This window comes from Carassius carassius, chromosome 1 (assembly GCF_963082965.1).
Source record: "Carassius carassius chromosome 1, fCarCar2.1, whole genome shotgun sequence".
NCBI classification, from domain to species: domain Eukaryota; kingdom Metazoa; phylum Chordata; class Actinopteri; order Cypriniformes; family Cyprinidae; genus Carassius; species Carassius carassius.
This window is the reverse complement of record NC_081755.1, coordinates 34,961,685-34,981,266: the sequence shown is the minus strand read 5'-3', so window position 1 is coordinate 34,981,266 and position 19,582 is coordinate 34,961,685. Positions and strand designations below refer to the sequence as shown.

The 19,582-nt window shown below is 36.5% G+C and overlaps 1 protein-coding gene across 2 annotated transcripts in view; it reads right to left on the bottom strand.

Annotated features, from left to right (window-relative positions):
• Positions 1-903: 903 nt before the first annotated feature.
• LOC132147750 (integrin alpha-3-like) overlaps positions 904-19,582 on the bottom strand; it is a 29,329-nt gene continuing 10,650 nt past the window's right edge. Inside the window, exons 2-26 of one of the 2 annotated variants that reach the window (XM_059557105.1) lie at positions 16,707-16,834; positions 16,063-16,160; positions 15,717-15,954; positions 15,535-15,627; positions 14,028-14,247; positions 13,742-13,938; positions 13,443-13,531; positions 12,686-12,822; positions 12,427-12,504; positions 11,994-12,061; positions 11,691-11,833; positions 11,427-11,576; positions 11,207-11,304; positions 10,797-10,965; positions 10,084-10,155; positions 9,762-9,841; positions 8,966-9,043; positions 8,670-8,772; positions 7,096-7,272; positions 5,392-5,496; positions 5,110-5,223; positions 3,245-3,340; positions 2,952-3,077; positions 2,003-2,141; positions 1,132-1,273 (exon numbers count right to left, since the gene is read on the bottom strand). In XM_059557105.1, the coding sequence (XP_059413088.1) occupies positions 2,031-2,141; positions 2,952-3,077; positions 3,245-3,340; positions 5,110-5,223; positions 5,392-5,496; positions 7,096-7,272; positions 8,670-8,772; positions 8,966-9,043; positions 9,762-9,841; positions 10,084-10,155; positions 10,797-10,965; positions 11,207-11,304; positions 11,427-11,576; positions 11,691-11,833; positions 11,994-12,061; positions 12,427-12,504; positions 12,686-12,822; positions 13,443-13,531; positions 13,742-13,938; positions 14,028-14,247; positions 15,535-15,627; positions 15,717-15,954; positions 16,063-16,160; positions 16,707-16,834 (2,968 nt within the window). In that variant the 3' untranslated portion in view covers positions 1,132-1,273; positions 2,003-2,030. Of the gene's footprint in view, positions 1,274-2,002; positions 2,142-2,951; positions 3,078-3,244; positions 3,341-5,109; positions 5,224-5,391; positions 5,497-7,095; positions 7,273-8,669; positions 8,773-8,965; positions 9,044-9,761; positions 9,842-10,083; positions 10,156-10,796; positions 10,966-11,206; positions 11,305-11,426; positions 11,577-11,690; positions 11,834-11,993; positions 12,062-12,426; positions 12,505-12,685; positions 12,823-13,442; positions 13,532-13,741; positions 13,939-14,027; positions 14,248-15,534; positions 15,628-15,716; positions 15,955-16,062; positions 16,161-16,706; positions 16,835-19,582 lie in introns of both variants that reach the window. The other variant, XM_059557103.1, reaches the window with a different exon arrangement.

Genomic DNA, 19,582 nt, shown 5'->3' with positions numbered 1-19,582 from the left:
TTTGTAAACTTTTTTTTCCACACTTAATCGTTTGGCTTTATGAATCTTGTTGGTTAACAAATAGAAATTTTTTTTAAATCTGAAAATAAAATTACTCGACAGAATCAAAATGTGTTGAAAACTACATGCCAATATGTTTTGCACTGTACACTGTAAAATATATTTTTTGAAGTTGTAAAAAAAAATGTAAAAGATTATTGGAGTACACCTTAAAAATATATTTGAGTCTTTCTACTTTAAAATGTCATGTTTATTTCAATTCGTTACTTGCCATTTCTTTGTACTTGTACAATTTCCTAGCAATTTCTGAGTGAAATTGTTTGTCTGTTTTGTCAGTGTAAGCCAATTATTTTCAGCAGAAATGAATTACAGTACATTTTAGCTGTATGATTTCCAGATTGTTGCATGTTGTTTTTTTGCAATCATAATAAAAGAATTTCAAAAATAAAATAAAATGTAACATTAAATGAAAAAAATATTTATAGCAAATATACAGTAAAAACACATTGCTATTCTCTTAAAAAGAAAGGTTACTATAGCGGGTTTTGCTGTGATTCCATATAAGAACTATTTTGGTTCCCCAGAGAAACTTTCAGTAGAACGCTCTTAAAATATAATTTTTTTTCTCCGTGTGAAGAACTTTTAAAAATCAAACTAACATTCTTCCATTATAAAGAATCATTTATGCATTGGAAAGATTCCGTGGATGTTAAAGGTTCTTCATGGAACCATAGATGCCAATGAAGAACCTTCCTTTTAAGAGCATGAATATAAAAATGGATCTTTTCCTTTGTGGAGGGTAACAGTTAAATGTTGGCAGGCCAAGCACAAATCTGAACTACTGAGCCAGCAGGGAAAATCCTTATCGTTGAGCGCGTCAGCATACATAATACATGTATTCTGGAAAAACTATAACCAAAATAAACACCAATACAGTATGTAATCTCACATATAGTCTTCAGTACAATCAGTTCATGTTGGAGAGTTTTGAATGAACACTTTCAATTATATCTGATACCCAGAAGTTGTTCAAATCAAATCAGGTATTGTTCAGGTAAAGTCCATTCCACTGTTTAAAAGAGACAATGTAAGATGGCTTTCATCAGTAGTACTGTGTCTTTTCAGTCCAGCTTGTGATCCAGTGTTTCTTATTTTTTGTGGTGTCCACAATTAAAAAGCCCTGGTTTACCTGATACTGTTCCTTCTTGCAAATCTTCATGCCTTGGTATGTTGGCATAGTTTGAAAGTTGGCAGCCCGCTTAAAAAAGCCACTCTGTAAGAAAACATAAGAAAGAGCATTGTGAGCAAGCATCCTACCACATTATTTTACCAGGATTATTATAGTGACACGGTAAGCAGTATGTGTTCAAAGAAGCTTTGAGAAATCTGAGAGCTTCAAATGAAGCCATTTTATGAGATTACAAGATGAACATTAAATACTGAGAGAAAGCATTCTTTAAACTCAAGTGAAATTATGAAGAGAGCAAATTATTAAGAAATACAGCAAGCGTGTAAAAATGTGTTAAAAATTCAGCTGCAGATTGTGAGGGGGTGAAAAGAAAGCTTGGTATCTCTGTAAGAAAAGATGTGATCAGAAGGAGTTTGTTGCCTCAGTTGAAAGCAAGCCCCAAACTACCAAAAAAAGAAAAGAACATGGTAACGTAGAAGGAAGTTATTAGTCTTGTCAAAGCAAGAAAAGGCATTCAGAAGTTGGATTAAAGCAATATACAGTTGATTTTTTAAAACATCATTCTATCTCCAAGATAACAGCATCACAAGCCTGAGGACATAACAAAGAGTCTCACATATCAATTTGTTTCGGGGAAAAAACAACAACCTCTAGTGTTTTTGAGAGCAATGATGAGAGTTTGAAAACAGACGAGGCAAGCGTTGTGTCTCAAAAGGGAAGAAGAAAGACAGTATTAGCGGAGCTTGCATGGAATATATTATTGTTAATTAAGCCGAGTGTTTTAGCTAGAGAGCTGTTGGAGGTGGCACCTACGGATTCGCTATTTGTGTCAGAGCGAATCTCAGTCCTCCTCTGTAAGGCGGTCATTTTCAGATGGCTGTGTTTTCATCTCTGCTTTCTGGGCCTTGGCCTCATAAAGCTCTCTGGTGTTGGCCCTCTTGAAGAAACCGCACTGGGAACAGGATTCAGATATGAGCGATCAAACAAAACACAAGCCATGGCTGGAGGAATTGATCTAGTCTTGAATCAGCTGCTTTTCTGGTTCAAGTGAATTTTGATATAAAATATATCCATGTGCAGCATCTATCGACACCATAAAACATTCAACATAAAAAATACATGTAATTTGACTGCAACAAAAATGTGATTTGGGAAGTGAAAAGAATGAATTACACATCATTTATGCTTAAATACTATATTCTATTCAACAAAAAAAATTATTTATTAATTATTATTATTTTTGGTGATTTTTATTTAGTTTTTTTTTTAAGTCTATGATGACAGATTATTATTATTTTTTATTAATACATACATACAGCATAATTTTATTGTATTTTATTCTGTCATGTGTTACCTGGATGGTGATTTGTGTGTGTAACACGGTTCACTGTTTTTGTATGTTCAGTTGCTTTTGTAAACGCTTAAATAATGAATTATAATTCATTCTGTGGCTTACTATTTTAATAATGTTGTTTATCATCAACAGTTAACAGAATATATAGTTATGATCGATAAGCTTACAGGCACCAAAGTTCCATTATGAATGTGTGAAATGTTGCCTCACAGAAAAAGATGATTAAAATGTGTAGCAGTGTGTGGTGTTGTTTCTCTCAAGGTGCAAGTAAAAAAAGAAACTTCACACTTTGTTTATGGTGTCAAAGCATTTGTCAAAGTTGTTAATTGTGTCCTTCCATCTAGAACAACACGCAGATGTGTGAACAAAAGGAAAGTGTGGAGCAGTGAAGTACAAAAGGATCCTCACCTTCCACAGTAAAATGACAATCAGTCCCAGCAGAATCACTCCTGCCAACGCAGACACGATGATTATCCACAGAGGCACTTCATACCGAAGCTCTTCCCCCTCTGCAGGGTCTATACCTACTGTAAACTAAACACAGAAAAGATGTTTACCCTCATTAATCTCTAATGCACCAGAAAACATATACAGGAAATTGCCTCATTTTAATAATTATTTGATTTTCCCTCACTTATGCTAAATGTATGCAAGAGAGAGTTCCAGATAGAAGAGGAAACTCGGAGATGTTGTGTTTGTACCTCACGGGTGTTATTGCTCATCCTGATGCTTGGTTTGTCTGTTTTTAGACTCAGTGTGGCTCTACCGTACACAAGTACTCTTGCACCCTTGTAGTCCTGTAAAAAGAGAGCTGCAAAAATGTTATTTTCTGAACTTCAGAATGGGCATCATGTACAGCACTGCACAACTGGGATGTTTCTAGTGATGAGTCGTTCGTGAACGATTCATTCACTGCATCGGTCACGTGCCAAATGATCAAAAGACTTAGGAGGTGACCTAATCATTTGTGCTTCTCATAATTCTGTTTCATTATAATGATTTCCTAGTTCACAATATGATAAAAGACCGTTATGTGAGCTGAATGCGGATTAGTTCCTTTGTTGAACAAGAGTGTCAGTTAAATGATCCGTTTTTCCCACAGTTATATTGGACACACTCAGCTCAGGACACGGAGTACTCTACTAATCAGCTGATGAACTGATAGCGCTGGGTTAAATAAGGGGAACGTCTGAAATGTGAAGTGCTGGTGAGGCTACAGGAACAGATTGAAAACTCCTACATTGCTACATTTCTCAAAAATACTGTACCTAAATAGCTCATACAGACCAGGGGTACTAATAAGAGGCTTTCGCACCATGTAATTCTAGGAACTAGCCAGCAGGGTCATTCCTAGGGAACCATGGACCGTTTTCTTGGTTGCATTTGGACCAGCAGAAGGAACTTCGAAGCGATAACGGAGAAGCAATGTAAATGCACAATTTATGTGAGTAAAAGAGCGTGAAAATTGGACTAAATCTCCTGGGACAACTTGAAGTGTTACATATCATCAAGGATGGGAAAAGAACATAACACTGCAGACAACAGATAAATGCCATTATCACTGTTTTTAATGTTTCGGGGAGTAAATATTTTTACAATGATTTTTAAAAATGCCGGGTAGCCGGTGTTTCGTATGTGTTTGGCCAATCACTGTAAACTTATACATCGTTGGTAGTGCCTATAGAACTTGTTTTAGACTCTACTCTGAAGAAGGAGCTAATTTAGTTCCCACAAACTGAGTTCCTAGAACTGAAACGTTCCTAGTTCCTGTAGTGTGAACACACCAAAAAGCGGGAACTTCTGCCAACAGTTCTAGGAACTATGGAAAGTTTCCTCCGGTGTGAAAGCCCCAATAGTTTCTGTAGTATGGCCTGCAATTGGTTTCCTTTCCTTTAAAAAAACTATTCAGTAAATATCTGAAAAATTATTAAAGTGCTGCTAGAAAGAAAAAAAATAAGGCATTTGAACATTCTTAATATATTTCACAAATTAGATCATTTAAAATATCCACATACTTCAGCCCCTGAGAAATATTTGGAAGAACCCACAGTTAGAAATGTTTAAATGTCACAAATACAAATTATTAATGATCAAACCAAATTATATATGTTACACATTATACAAAGCAATTAAAAATAAAGTTAGGTTTTAGATGTATTCAAAATAAGTGGAACATTTCCATAGTTAATGTGAAGAAATACATATGCCTTCATACATCCTCTAAAATAACATTGCGACCAGTTAAATAAAAGTAATGGCTTACAAAAGTTAAGGTGGCTATGAGAAAAAGTCTAGCATCATTTGTTTGCAGATGCCCTTGCTTCTAATGCAAGTTTTAAGTGTTCAAATACTTTTTGGGGCCACTGTATCAACTTTAAGCCAAAGTATATTGCATATTTTGAAGTACTGCACCTAGTGTAACAAATATGAAACCACTTAAACCCTCATAAACTTGGAAGAAATGTCACAAAGCAAGTGTTGGATTTATCCTTGAGAGCCTGGCATGCAACAAGCCTGCAGTAATGAGATGAGGAAGTGAAGTTTGAATTGAAAGCGGAGCTCTGACCTCAAGCATCGTGCTGTTCCATACGCGTGCTCGGACCGTGAGATTGGCCGAGGTGTCCATGCCCAGCAAGGGGCAGGTGAAGGTCTGACAGAGGGCACTACCTGTGACACAGTCCTGAGATTGAGAGAGAGTGAGCAATGACAGCCAAAACACTCTTCATTTTGTCTGTGTCTAATCTCTGTTGCATACTACATCATGCAAAGTACCAGAGGAGACATGTCATGCCAGTATCATCCAGTTGCCTAGCAACAAAACAATGGTTGAGGAGACGGATATACTCACCAGGTTGGCAGAAGGTTTCCTCTGGACGGCCTGCAGCTTCGGGAGGGTCTGTTCAGACTCTAAGGAGCTCACGTCTCTTTTCCTCCTAGTCTTGCGCTCTGACACCTAATCCACAGGGGGTAACACGTCCATCACATTAACAAGCTCATTATATTAAGTGCATGGCAATAAAATGCTGCAGGGATGATGTCTTTTCAAAAACCTGAAAATGAGTTCAATGGCAAGTCAATGGGTTTTTCAAATGGGATTTTTTTAAAAGCCTAAAATAAGATCAGTGGTTAACAAACTCTCAAGATATTATGTTTTGTTCTACAACATAAAATACATCAGTAATACACCCTTGTGAGTTTTTTAAAGCTTTTATGCATCTTGACACATTCGGTTGCTAACAAAATGGCTAAACTGAATTATGGAGGTTGTGGGGCACATGATCATATCATCACAATGAACAGGAAATCATTAATTCACTTTGTTTACAATTGTGGTATTCTAACTTATATTTTTCGATAATTTTTTAATTGTTTTTATATAGCCTACGTTTAGTTTTTGACTTCTGGTAGTTGTTTTTTGGCTTCATAAAACATAAATGTTTGCAAAGATCATCATCATGAACGAAATTTGTAATGGTGGGTACACACTAGTGATGCGCGGGTCATCTCCTAACCCGCGGGTCGGGGCGGGGCGGGTTAAGAAATTGGCACTTTATCGCGGGGCGGGTTGGGGCGGGTCACTAAAAACTAAATTTTTTTAATAATCCATTTATGTTTCATGGAATTTAGTGGTGGAAATGTTGATTATTTCAAGAGATTCGTTGGTTTTCAGTTCGTTCAGCAAAATGATTCATTCACTGATTTGTTCAGTGACCATTTCTTCATATTACACAAATACGCCAGCAGTTGGCGAAAAAGAGTGTCTTATGTGTTATGTCTTAAGTCAACGAACGTATTTACTTGTGACAAAAACTGATTTGGCTTTATTAGTGTGTGCATGATCGCATTAAATAAATAGTCTAAATAAATTGTTCAGATTAACAAAGCACGAGGTTTTATCGGGGATGAAACGTGGAGTTATGTTCTGTATTCCAAATATGAAAACAAGCGTATGTGCACCAGTAACTGCGCTTTGTATCTGCTGTTTGCTGATCGAGATTTACATGCTTGGCTCACTGACCCTGTATACTCTCATTCATTTCATTCACGAACGAGATGTATCAGTTCATTCAACTCTTTCACCTTCGAGAAGATCGTATTCGTTCACTACATTCAACAAGTCACATGCTCCGTCACATCTTGAGTAACTCTTTTTGACAGGATGAAACAGTTCACAGAGCTGTTCACAAGCTGCGCATGCGCTGCTAATAGCGCCGCGAACGAACCATCATAGTGCAATTACCTATAGAGCACAAGCACATGTCACACTGACTTATAGGCACAGAGAGATGGATAGTCTCCAAACCACCCTATATTTCATATTAGAAGATGGACTTTTTCTGAAATAATTCCCACTCTGCTTTGTACACTGAACTAGATTGCAGTGCTAGCTGTGGGTAATATAGTTCTGGGAATGGAGGAGGTCCCAGTCCCAGCATGATCTCTGCTGCTGCTTCTCACAACGATTCGAAGGCAGTATTGTGCTAAACTGCTCTGTCATCAACACCGTACTGCAGAAAAACAATCAGTGACAATCAAACATCTAAGCACTTACATCCAGATTAAGGGGGTTTACGACTTTATTTTCAGGGACACAGAATGTCTTGGAGGTTCCTGTCATCTCAATCTCTGACAGATAAAGCAGCCACTTCTGATTAGCCACAGCATAAGGCCACTGAAAGACCACTTCCAGATACCCCAGATTTCCCAGAGGTTTTCCAGAAAGAGTCACCTGCAGACAAAATAAACAAAACAATTACTTTGACTAATTGCAAACTGATTGTGTCAAGAAAACTGTTTGTGCCTACTGACTTACGTAGTAAAGAACTTGTTTTAGGTTTAAAAAAATTATAAAAATTAAAAAGGAGTCACGTAGCACCACAGCTAGGACAAGCACAGGCATCACACATAGGGCACATCGCAATTAACAATGACCAAATTGCCAAACAATTTTACATTCTGGCAAAATGGTGCCTAGTTTGTATGTAATTCATATTCTTTACATTTTTGTACATTCTACTTATGCCTCATTGACGATTAAAGGGATAGTTTGCCCAAAAAAGAAAATTCTATCATTAATTACTCACCCTCACGTAGTTCCCATAAGACCTTTGTTCATCTTTGGAAAACAAATTATTTTTTGATGAAATCTGAGAGTTGACTGACCCTCCATAGACAGCAATGAAACTTATGCATTTAAAGCCCAGAAAGGTCTTCAACATGTGTTCATGAAAGTACAACGACACAAACAGAGGAAGATGTACACTGTACATAAAGCGTGTTTCGAAGACTGACTCAGCAGAGAAGAAACTGTTGAATAAAGTCATCATTTTGTTTATAAAAAGTTATCTTGTAGCTCCATAAAATTAAGGTTAAACCAATGATGTCACATGGACTATTTTAATGATGCCCTTACTACCTTTCTGGGTCTCAAACACGGTAATCCCCGTGCTGTCTATGGATGATCAGAAAGCTCTTGGATTTTATCAACTTAATTTGTGTTCAGAAGATGAATGAAGGTCTTACGGGTATGACATGAGGGTGAGTGATTAATGACAAAATTTTGGGGTGATGTAACCCTTTAAGTTTAGGGGTGGTCCTATACGTTTACTACAATCCAGCTCAGCCAATCAAATTCAAAGATACAGTGTAGCCTTTTTTCAGAGCAGTTCAAACGACACAAGAACTTGTTACTGAAAAACTGCCTTTACACAATCTATCTTTTAGTCTTTGTTTGCATGTTATCTTGATTCTTTTTTTGAAGTTTTTGTTTTGCATAAGATGCGATGTTTTAGAACACCGTATGTCATCTTATTTTTACACTTGTTGTGCAGCCATCTTTACACCATTTCCTAACTAGGCATGTTGTAATAAGTCTGATATTATGTCCTAATCAGTTGTGCCTGCGGCAAACAACAAAATATTTAGTAAGTCATTTGGTTTCTCCACAGCTCCGCCTACCATGAAATTTCATTGATCCACAATGCTGCATGTTAAACATCAAATATGTTCCCAAAAGCTGTGCTGTGTCATATAGTATTGTTACGGTGTGGACAGACAAACTGTCCAACACTAGAGACTTGACACATCACAGCTAGTTAGGAATGTAGGCTGTAAAAAACATCTTGCCGTCAAGTTGAATTCCACTGGGCTTCCAATGTCACTGGTACTTTTCATGGCTGATTCTGCTTTCACTTTTCCACTGAATTCTGTGCTAAAATGGTTTAAATGGCTACAAGAAAAATAGAAATTTTCTAATTAATTTATTTGCAAAATGAATTGATTTTAATGTGAAAAAAGTGAAATGTCTGTATAATACTGAAGTGTAACATGAATCATTATAACATACTGTAGCTTTGAAAAGCGGTAGAGAAAAGATCCGGTGAAATGCTCTAAGCCAAGGATGGAAATGGCACATAACTCACAAATTAAAGATGGGCTTTAGTTCGTACTCCACCATCAGTACTCTCGACAGGGGCCGTAGATCATTCTGATCGCTCCGCCTGAGAAGTGTAGATGAAATCATCAGCCAGAGTCCAAATCTGATTCATACTCTTTGAACAAACCTCTTTTACAGAAAATTGTTCTTTCATATGCATATAAGCCATATGCTAGAGGTTAAATCTGCAGATCTGCATACAGTAAATCACTGAATGCTTTTGACCCTGTTTTAACGAACTGGATTTCTTCCTGTGGGTGGGTTAAGGATATTATTTCTATATACAGTTCTGCTCAACTTTGCATTCTCCTTACAGAATTTGCCAGATGTTTATGTTTAAAAAAAACCACACAAACTGAAAAATAAGACTGATTTGTATATAGTAGTACCCTGAAGCTATATTTGATATAGTGACTGAAATTACACAGACTCATACAAATACAAGCTACATATAATATTAAGAAAAAGGACATGTAAACCTTTGAACATCATAATTCCAGTGATTTTTTGTATTCTGTATAATATATAAATACATTTTATTTAGCTTCTTCAGGGAATTGATGAACGAATAAGGTAACATTTCATTAGATTTTATCTCTCTAATTTAAATAAAATGCTAATCATCTTAGAGATCCTGCACAGGTTATGTAAACTTGTGCACACAATAGTTTCTCTTCAGGATTCTGTCTCTTTAGAAGAGATATTGATTTTTTGCACAACATCTCTCCCCAAACGTTCAGTCTATTTATGAATCTGAAGAAAATCATGGAGATTTCTCATACGTTGAGAGCCGCAGTTCAGTCTGAATCTCCTGCATTCCTATTGTGATTCCTGTCGTTTCAAAGATGATCTCAAACTCCACCTGTGAATGACAGAAGTACCCAATAAAAATAAAGACATCCATCTTCACATTAATTACATCTGCTTCTAGAAATGCACTTCATTGCAACGCTGTTAATTAAATTCACCTCTTATTATTACATCCTGTATCCAATAAATAACCCTGAAGTCTCCCATTTAATATGGTATGTCTGGTGTTAAATCTCGGGGTAAGTGTGCTTAAAACCTATGAATGTCAAGTCACTGATACCAATGAATACTTACGCTCTGATTACTTTTGAAGGGGTCCCCCAGTGTACACAGAACCGCCCCATCAGACGGTTCACATGTCAAGATCTACAAGAAACAAAAACAAGAACCAAACAAATTCAGTTTGCAGTCTAAATATACTTATGTACAAAATGTCTGGGGTTTCTAAGAAGTTTCTGAAAGTTCCTTATGCTCACAACGGCTAGATATATTTTTATACTGTAAAACCAGTAATAATGTGAAATAATTTAAATCAAACATAATTGATTTTTATTTTCATTTACTTTGGTATATTGTAATTTATTTATATGATGATAAAGCTGATTTTTTAGCACCATTACTCCAGTCTTCAGTGTGCACATGATCTTTTAGAAATCATGCTAATATGCTGATTTGCTACTCAATTTTTTTAAATCATCAATGTTGAAAATACTGCTTTGTTTAGTATACACTGCAAAAAGGAAAAAAAGTGTACAGTTGTTGCTTGAAGGAGCTATAATACAACTATTGCCTATACAGAAACAAAAGATTAAGACTGCATACGCTTTGTTTTATGATTATATTAGTTTATGAGAAACATTAGAAGACATTATCAATTTAGGGTCTAGATCTGAGTCGTGGTCTGCTAATCGGTCATCTTTGATATAGACTATTACCTGAGAAACTGTCATGGACTGAACCGCAGAAGGAACTAAGGTGACATTTCTGAGGACATCTATTGATCTTACCTTGGGGTTTACGCTGGAGAAGCTGAGCGAGGTGGGAAAGGTGACATTTAGGGAAGCACTGTAAGCATCTTCTGCTATCCTGTCCTGTGATGGGACATTGGAAACATTCACCATCAACTTCAGCTTCTTCACATCAGTAGTGTAAAGGAAGATCTGCTGGCCATTCCTCCTGTAGAAACACACATATTAGCAGTTCACATCACATCTATCAGCATTTCCATCCAAGTCCAGTCCAGGTGATTGGATCATTGGTGAGTGTTCATGAGCAAAAATGGGTCATACTTGAAAGGACCTAAGAATTAAATTTGGTTAGATTCTTCCTTCGTAGCATGATGGGAAATATTCAATCAAAAATGTATGCACTATTCAGTCATCTTTCCCTTTCACATGAAGGCCGCTAGTGGGCTTACGTGGGAAACGGTGTGTTCTGCTCATCTGTGAATGCAGCCGTCATCTGAAGGTTGCTCTCACATTTGTTATCTGATCCACAGGCTTTCTGAATGTGAATCTAAAGAACGAGATGACATTGGTGGAAAAGAAGCGAGAATGTGAGCAGGTTCTGAAGGGCAGACATTGTGCAATGAAAACATCATTTGTGTTTGAGCGAGCAAAATATGCCATCAAATGTACCTCAGCTCTTTTAGGCTGAGTGTCTTTCTGGCTGATCACAGGAAAGGCATTGATGTCTTCTAGTTTCTGCCCGCTGGAGGGAACAGGCTCCACCAAAGACACGCTCAGCAAGAAAACTATTGGAGCAACCTTGTCTTGGATCGTCTTGGACTGTGAATACAATTAGCACAATCTGATCACAACCCAAATAACCCACTTAATAAATACGAGGCTTTCAGTCATAAAGAATAAAATGGCAATTCAAAGAATGGTCTTGTGTCTTACCACTAGCTTGAGTTTCAGAGAACGACAAACTTCAGATGCCTCAACAGACATTTCGCCAGTGTGTTTGGAAGCTTTGCCGTCAAGGAATTGAACACGAGGGCTCCGAGACGATTGCTGATCGGCTTCCACTGTATATTGAAAGGCTGAGGAAACAACAGATCTTTCTTAGAGATACTTCGTGTCTGACCTGAAGTCTGACGGTCAGAATGTGGAACAGCACACTGAATCGTACATTTTGCATGACAATAATATCTAGAGAGTTTGTGTTTATATTTAGGATAATAATGGAGATCCAGGACTTACTAATCCTCTTCTGGGAACTGGCACTTCCAGTGCTGAATGTGTAGGTCAAACAGACCTTTGCTTCAATACTGCATGAGGAAAACAAAGCAGAATTGACTGATTTTGACATTACAAAAGATTTTCAAAAACATAATCAGTATTACGATTACAACTGTTGAGGTTAAATTTTGAAAACTAAAGATTTCAGCATAACATTTAGATCTACTTTAATTATGCCAATGGTTTTTATTTACAGCCAGAATTTATTTATTTATTTTTGAACATGCAGTGATTTGTGCAGTTTTTAAATCAGTCTATAAACAGTCAGTGTTGTCAACTGGTCCTATTGAGAGAGTCTGATCCATCTCGGATCCATCCATATTTTACGTTTTGGGAAATAATTGACAGTTATTATATTGTGAAAGTTGGAGTAAGATGTTGAAGGATTCATTACCAGTCATCACACTCTTCTGGTTTGATAACCTCCGGTGTCACAGTAAGATAACTCTTTAGGTGAATCACAGGACGTGCTCTTATAAGAAGGAAATGAAAGAAAACAGAGTGAGATAAAGCTTTGCAGGTGTGAAAAAAGTACAATAATTTACAACTGTGATATAATAACTGATTTATTAATCTTGGTCTTTGTCTTGTACCTTGATGCTATACAACTAAAATATGTAAAACAGTAAAATATTGTGACACATTCAAATAACCTTAGCAAGACCACGCGGTCATCTAATGATCCAACCGCTATGTCTGGGTAACTGTTCCTGTCCACATCCATGCCACCACTGATGGAATAGCCAAACGTGTGGAACCCACCACCTGGGATGTCTTTTCCAAAAATGACCTGAGGAATTAATATAAGAGCAATGAACTGACTATCTATAAAACAATCATACAAACTGACAATCAAATAATCAGTAATAACCTCTAATAGTGTAAAACCAAACTTACACTGCAGTTTGTTTCAGTTTGATGTAAAGGATTTAATACTTTTATTATTTTTATTTGAATACTTTTAATGCAAGGATGCATTCAAATGATTAAATTTACAGTATAATGTTAACAATTTTTTTTTATTATTTTAAATGAATCATTCCTCCATCTTGAGAAAACCTCTTTAAAAGTAACGGCTCAAAAACATGGTGCATTACAAATCTCAAGCTGGTTGAGATGAAATGCTTATTAAATGCTTATTGGATGCTTATTATGATTATTACAGTAATCTGCAGGCAGCGCAGACAATCCTAGATGTGTTTTTCTATGAGTCTAATCAATGAGACTTCAGCAAGAACCCCATTTATTCATTCATTATTCATTTTTATTGATTTATTCACTCACATAAAGAGTGTCATTTTCTGCTTAAGAAAAAAAAGAACTTCTTAAGACTTTTAAGTGCTGCACTTAATTATTTTTAGTAATTGTACATCTTAACACACTAAATGCTTCTTTATATTCCCATCTCACCTGACTAGGTGTTTGGGAAATACCCAGTTTGTTGCCCATCCATATCGATACTCTGCCTGTACTATGATATGGAGCACCAACAGCAAAATCTGTTAAAAGAACAGAGGAGTGAGAAACGATCACTGGCAAAATACTTCTCACTAATGCCACAGGAAGGCAGCAGAGTAAAATATCCTTGACTGTATAACGCGCTGCTCAGATGAAGTGTTGCACACAAAAGCTAATTCTGCAAATAGCCACAAATAACTACATGCATGTTATATTGTACAGAGTGCAAGCAAATAAACCCACAAACCTACCTTGAAAGCCATCCTGGTTAACATCACCAATAGCAGCAACAGCCATGCCGAAAGCTGAGTCCTTAGGCCCAGTGAGCACCACGTCAGCTTTGTTACTAAAGGAGCCGTCCTGGTTCATATAGACATACACTGCCCCCCCTTTTCCGTCGTTTCTCCGGTCGAAATAGAAAGGGGCTCCAACAATCAGATCCTTCCAGCTACATGGATAATAATGAAGACAAGTTAAATCTCACTTCATTACTGACCTCTAGTTGAGGGGAAACAAAAAGCCAAGAATTGTCTTTACCCATCATTGTTAAGGTCAACAATAGCAACACTGCTGCCAAAATAGGACCCAACTTGTTCTCCCGTGACAGTGGCTTTTATTTCGACTTCTCCATCATCAGTACTCTTTTTATGAACTTCACCCATCATCACAGATCCTCTGGCCTCATCTCTTGGAGCTCCTGTTACCACTGTTATTTTGTCTTTGCTCAACACACCTTGACCCGCAGCTATAGAGTAACCTGAAGAGCAATCAGTCAACAGTGACCAAGCATATATAAATACACATGTGTATATTTATTTGTGTGTGTTTGTATATATATAGACAGACAGATATAGTTTGTGTGTTCCTCAATTGGTAGAGCATTGCGTTAGCAAGCACAATGTTGGGGGTTCAAATCCCAGGAAACACATGTTAGGAGGAAATTGTTAGCCTGAATGCAATGTAAGTCACTTTGGATAAAAGCGTCTGCTAAATGCATAAATTGAAAAAATAAAATAAAAAATATATAGATATTCACATTTATGTATGATTTATATTATATATCATATAAATATAAATATATTAGAGCAGTCAGTTTACCACATTAATTCAATTAATTAGTTTAGGAAAAATAATTTGATTAAAATATCCTAACAGTTCAGCCCGGTCTCATGAAAATACAAACAGAAATTTGTGATATTGATACGTATTGAACGAGGACTTTGATATGATACGCACGTGTTTGACTTGAATATAATACGCAATTTGTTGGCGTGGATAAAATACGCATCTACCCCACAATCCTAATCCTACCCACTGCATATAATATGCATGCCAAAGTCTATTTCTACACTTAAATAGTACATAAAACCAAAAAATAAACTTGTACTATTGATAAGCACTTTCATGTGAGTTGGGTAGTGCAGTTAACGCACCCCCCCCCCCCCCATCATCTTATATTTCATACAGATGACTGATGACAAATATGATGAAGAGTAACAACTTATGTATATATTTATATGTACATATTAATAAAAAATCCATATGAATAAAAAAATAATTAAAGGGATAGTTCAAACAAAAATAAAATGAAATAATAGATTCTTTCTAAGGATATTTTTTATTATTTATATTTCACAATAATGTATGTATATGTAACACAATAATGGCTTTAAATTATCTTTTGTGGCCAATTTCTCAGCCAAATTGGATTGGCGATTAATATGCATTAATTTGATCAATTAATCACCACATTGAGTAATTAATTAGATTTATCAGATTTTAATCGATTGACAGCCCTAAAACATATATTACATATATTTCTTAAATACATGTATGTGTGTGTTTTTACATATACATATAAATATATATGGTACACACACATATATTACATATCTTGGCTGAGATGATTCGTGATTAATTGATTTGACAGCCCTGAACTAAATAATACAATTAAATCAAAAACATTTTTTTCATTGTTGATGTTGTTTTGAAAACTGAGTAAATGCCAGAGAATCCAGAAAGCAAAGTTGTAGCACTGCCTCACCAATGTAAATATTCCCTCTGTCCAAGTCCCGAATCTTGCTCTTAATGTCATCATAATTATTTGCAGGGTTATGCCACTGTGAAATTGTGTTTCCTGCAAAATATTGAAAATGATTAGAGGGGAATTTAACATCATTCTTGCATGTAGAAACAAACTGTTTACAGGTTACAAATTCGCCTCACCTTGCCAGTTGAAGCATCCAGGTGCACCCAGGAAGATCTCGGTCTGAGTGATGGCAGCAGACATCCCAGCAAGACACATGCCTTCTCTATTCTGATTTTCTCTGGGGTCACACATCTCCCCGAATGACTGCCACTGAGAGTCTGCCTGGTTATATTGTAAATCATTTCCACGAACATAGCACTTCCCAATCATCCGAAGGTTGGTTGACATGTTTCGTATATAACGATGGCCACAGGCCTAGTAAATAGAGTAATGAATAATATGTTAAGATGGTAAGAGGAATGCTTTTTGTGCATAGGTTTTTTTATAGACCCAACATAAGAGAGGTCATTATGATAAACTCACTAGGACACGGCCCCCTGGTTGACTCTGACTGGCTAACGACACACCTAGCCACATCCCATCCATCACATCCTTTGTAGGGTTTGGTATGTCATCAGGATCTGCATAAAACAAAGGAAAATACAGACATGTGGGACACAACAACAACAAATATCAATACCAATAATACATAAATGCACATTTAATTCTGATTTGAATGGTATTATTACTAATATTATTCATAGTGGTAAGGCATGTATTACTATCTATTTAAGTATAATAATAATTAATATTATGGTATTATATTATTATAGATTACATATTTCTTAATATGTGAAATATCAATATGAATATTGTTTTATACTATATTATTATTAATATTATTTATAAAGGGAGGAAATAAAGGCATGTAATTTACAAATATCAATAGATAAATAAAGAAAAACATTACCCATTCATTTATTTATTTTTCTTTTATACATTTCATAGATTTAATAATTTTTTTATTCATAATTTTTTTATTTACATTTATAAAAAAATGCATTTATGTCTCATATGTTTGGCCTTATAACAACAATAGTATTTATAGATACTGTAAAAAGTGAAGCACCCCCCCCCCCCCCCCCCCCCTCATGGGTTATGGCTTGTATGAATGTCAGGAAAGTTACCTGAGCTGAGAAGGTTCAGTCTTTTGCAGTCTTTGTGGTCTGTGGTGATTGGGCAGGCATACACATCTCCAGTCTCATTGGCTGACACTTGCGACTCTGCTTTCTCCTTCGGTGCTCCTACAAGAAGTCTGAAACATGTGTAAACTTGATTGAGCTCAAGTCTGTCTTCAGACAAAAAAAAAAGCATAAGGCCGAAATGCACAGCCAGTCTTGTGCTAGGTATTGCTCATATTTTACCTTATCTTCATAATTTAGTGGACTCTGTGTATGTGTAATGTGAAACCCTTGTGCAACTCCTGCATGTGTGCGGGCTTGTGAATTTATTTTGACTGGAAGGACTTGTCAGAACCCATTACTTCCAGAACACAGTTAAACAAGGTACAGACAACATTGTTTAAAAAGCAACATGATTTTATCTATCAGCAGAACCCTGCTGGTAAAAGAGATTAACATTAAGCATCTAAAAACCACAGGAGATAGCGATCACATTTTACTCAAATGTTCATTTTCAGACATTACGTTTAATGGATTTGCGTAAAATGCTTCATGTGTTTCTCTTCTTCTCTTTCCACAGGCAAGCTATTATGATACATACATTCTTTATCCCTTTCAGGGAAAATTGCTTACTCAAGCTCCACCTAATGTAACCAATTTGATTTTGATCATAAAAATGAGGCAGCCTTAAAGATAAGAGTCAGGCCTAACATACCTACATCAGGCATCACGGAACAGATGCAATCCTCAAGAGCCATTGAGGAAAGTGAGCAGAATTAAAGCGGCATTTCATTAAACCCTAATCACAAAATCAATGGATTTTATTTCAATATTTGCGAGAGCATGACAGATATAATAATGACTAAAGCGGTGCTGCCTGCAAGCTCGATTCATTAATGTTTCATGATTTTTGGAGACGCGCTCCCTAGTTGCTATTTTATCCACCTTGCAGCCCGAGGCCTCATAAATATTCCACTCATGAGGGATGAGATCTCATCAGATCATGACTCGTGTCTAACGGGATTATGAATGGGCTTTAGTGGGCGATGCGGTCATTTCATCTTCTTTAAAATTCTGTTTGGTGAATTTCAACAGGAATGTATTATGTCTGACAGTCTAATCATCACAGATTTCATTCCTTCAACAGGGAACTTGGGTTAGAAGGAACATATTTGCCACAGTGGGTGGTATTTTTGTATTTTTTGATTCTTGTATGCCAGATCACTATGCAGAGACAGTTATAAGTAAGCCATTTGTAATGCCGAGTTCACACAGATTTTAGCCCTGATTTCCACTCGCCGACAGGTTTTGCTAAATCGCCGATTCAAAATCCTGCTGGGTGAAATGAGTTCTGACTGAAAAATACATTGGCAATGCCTATGAGCCTATGAGAGAGCGAGACACGGGGCAGCCGGAAGTTCAGGGAGGAGTTATATGAAACATTATATGAAACAGAGGCAGTGCATGATCCCTTTAAGAAATTGGTAAAAGAAAAAAAGTAAAGAGTTGTGAGAAAATACACTGCATGTCAGATCTGCATTATGATCAGAAGTGGCAGCTCTTAAAGTCATAGGAGCCAAAAAACCTAACAAACCAGCTGCTGTGATGTCTCTTAACCAAAGAACAAAAGAAAACAAGGAAATCAGTAACTTTTGTAGCTTTAAGGATTCATTTATATTTAATTTATTTAATTAAAACTGTTTTTGTCCATTTAATGAAAGGCAGTGGGGTCCGTTTGGTTCCATTAAATGGACATGAAAATATATATAAAAAAACAAAGTCATAGAGGATTTGAATGACATGGGGTTGAATAAAAATGTTTATTTTGGGTGAACTATCCAATTAAAATCTCAACTGCATGCCTGTCATATAAACGCAAATGCTACAGGTTCACATTATTACTAAAATACACTGGCCCAAGTGAACAACAAAGCACATTCTGAGGATTCCTTTGTGCTCAGTGTGACAACACTCCTTCCATTCCTGATTTGTTTTCGTTTCTGTACTTGTTCATATGCATCACACATTGTGGTGAGGTAGACTGTGATGAGGACACAGACTGAGGTCAGAGTCAAAGGAGGGAGAGAGAGGGGGAAGACAAGGAGGGACAACAAAAGACAAAAGGTGATGTGAAAGACGTCCCTCCCTCTCCCTTTGGGCCTAATTTCATTTGGACCACAATGATTGTCCCCCTCAAATCACCATCACAAACAATCAGTCATGTGACTCCAAATGTGCTTTCAGCAAGGACAAGACAGGATATGAGAAAGTCAAGAGAAGGTGATTGAGCAAGAAGAATGTCAGATTCTTTCTTGTTGCTGCATGTCCACCACCTTTTACGGGGGCTGTTGCTCATTTTATATGCAAAAAGGGCCTTTACTTTTGCTTAAGTCTTAAAGGTGCGGAAGCAACAAAATGGTCTATTTGATTCTAATCAGAAGTGAGAGGGTGCTCATTAAAATAGTGATTGAAGACCAAATTATAATATGTGTGGTGCAAAAAAAAAAAAAAAAAAAAAGTGTGATTATCTTTATAAATAGACAACATGCTACAAATCTGACTTCTAACATAGAACATCTGCAGAGAAGTTTAATGCAGTTTGTTTAGTGAATCATTCTTCCAGTGCATTACACCTGAGCTTGTTTATGCTTAAACAGTCACATGACAAGGATTTTACCACTACAATTATCTACAGGTCTGGCGGTGAGAGGCACATACCTCTGAGGCAAGTTTATGAACCACAAGCTGGTTGGGGGTTCGCATTCACTGGTGCTTCATTTCATCAAAGCTGCTCTGTTTGAGAGCCTATGACTCAACCCGAATAGATTCATTTAATCTTTTCCACAGCATTAGTCTTCATTTTGCTTTTCAGTCAGATGGAA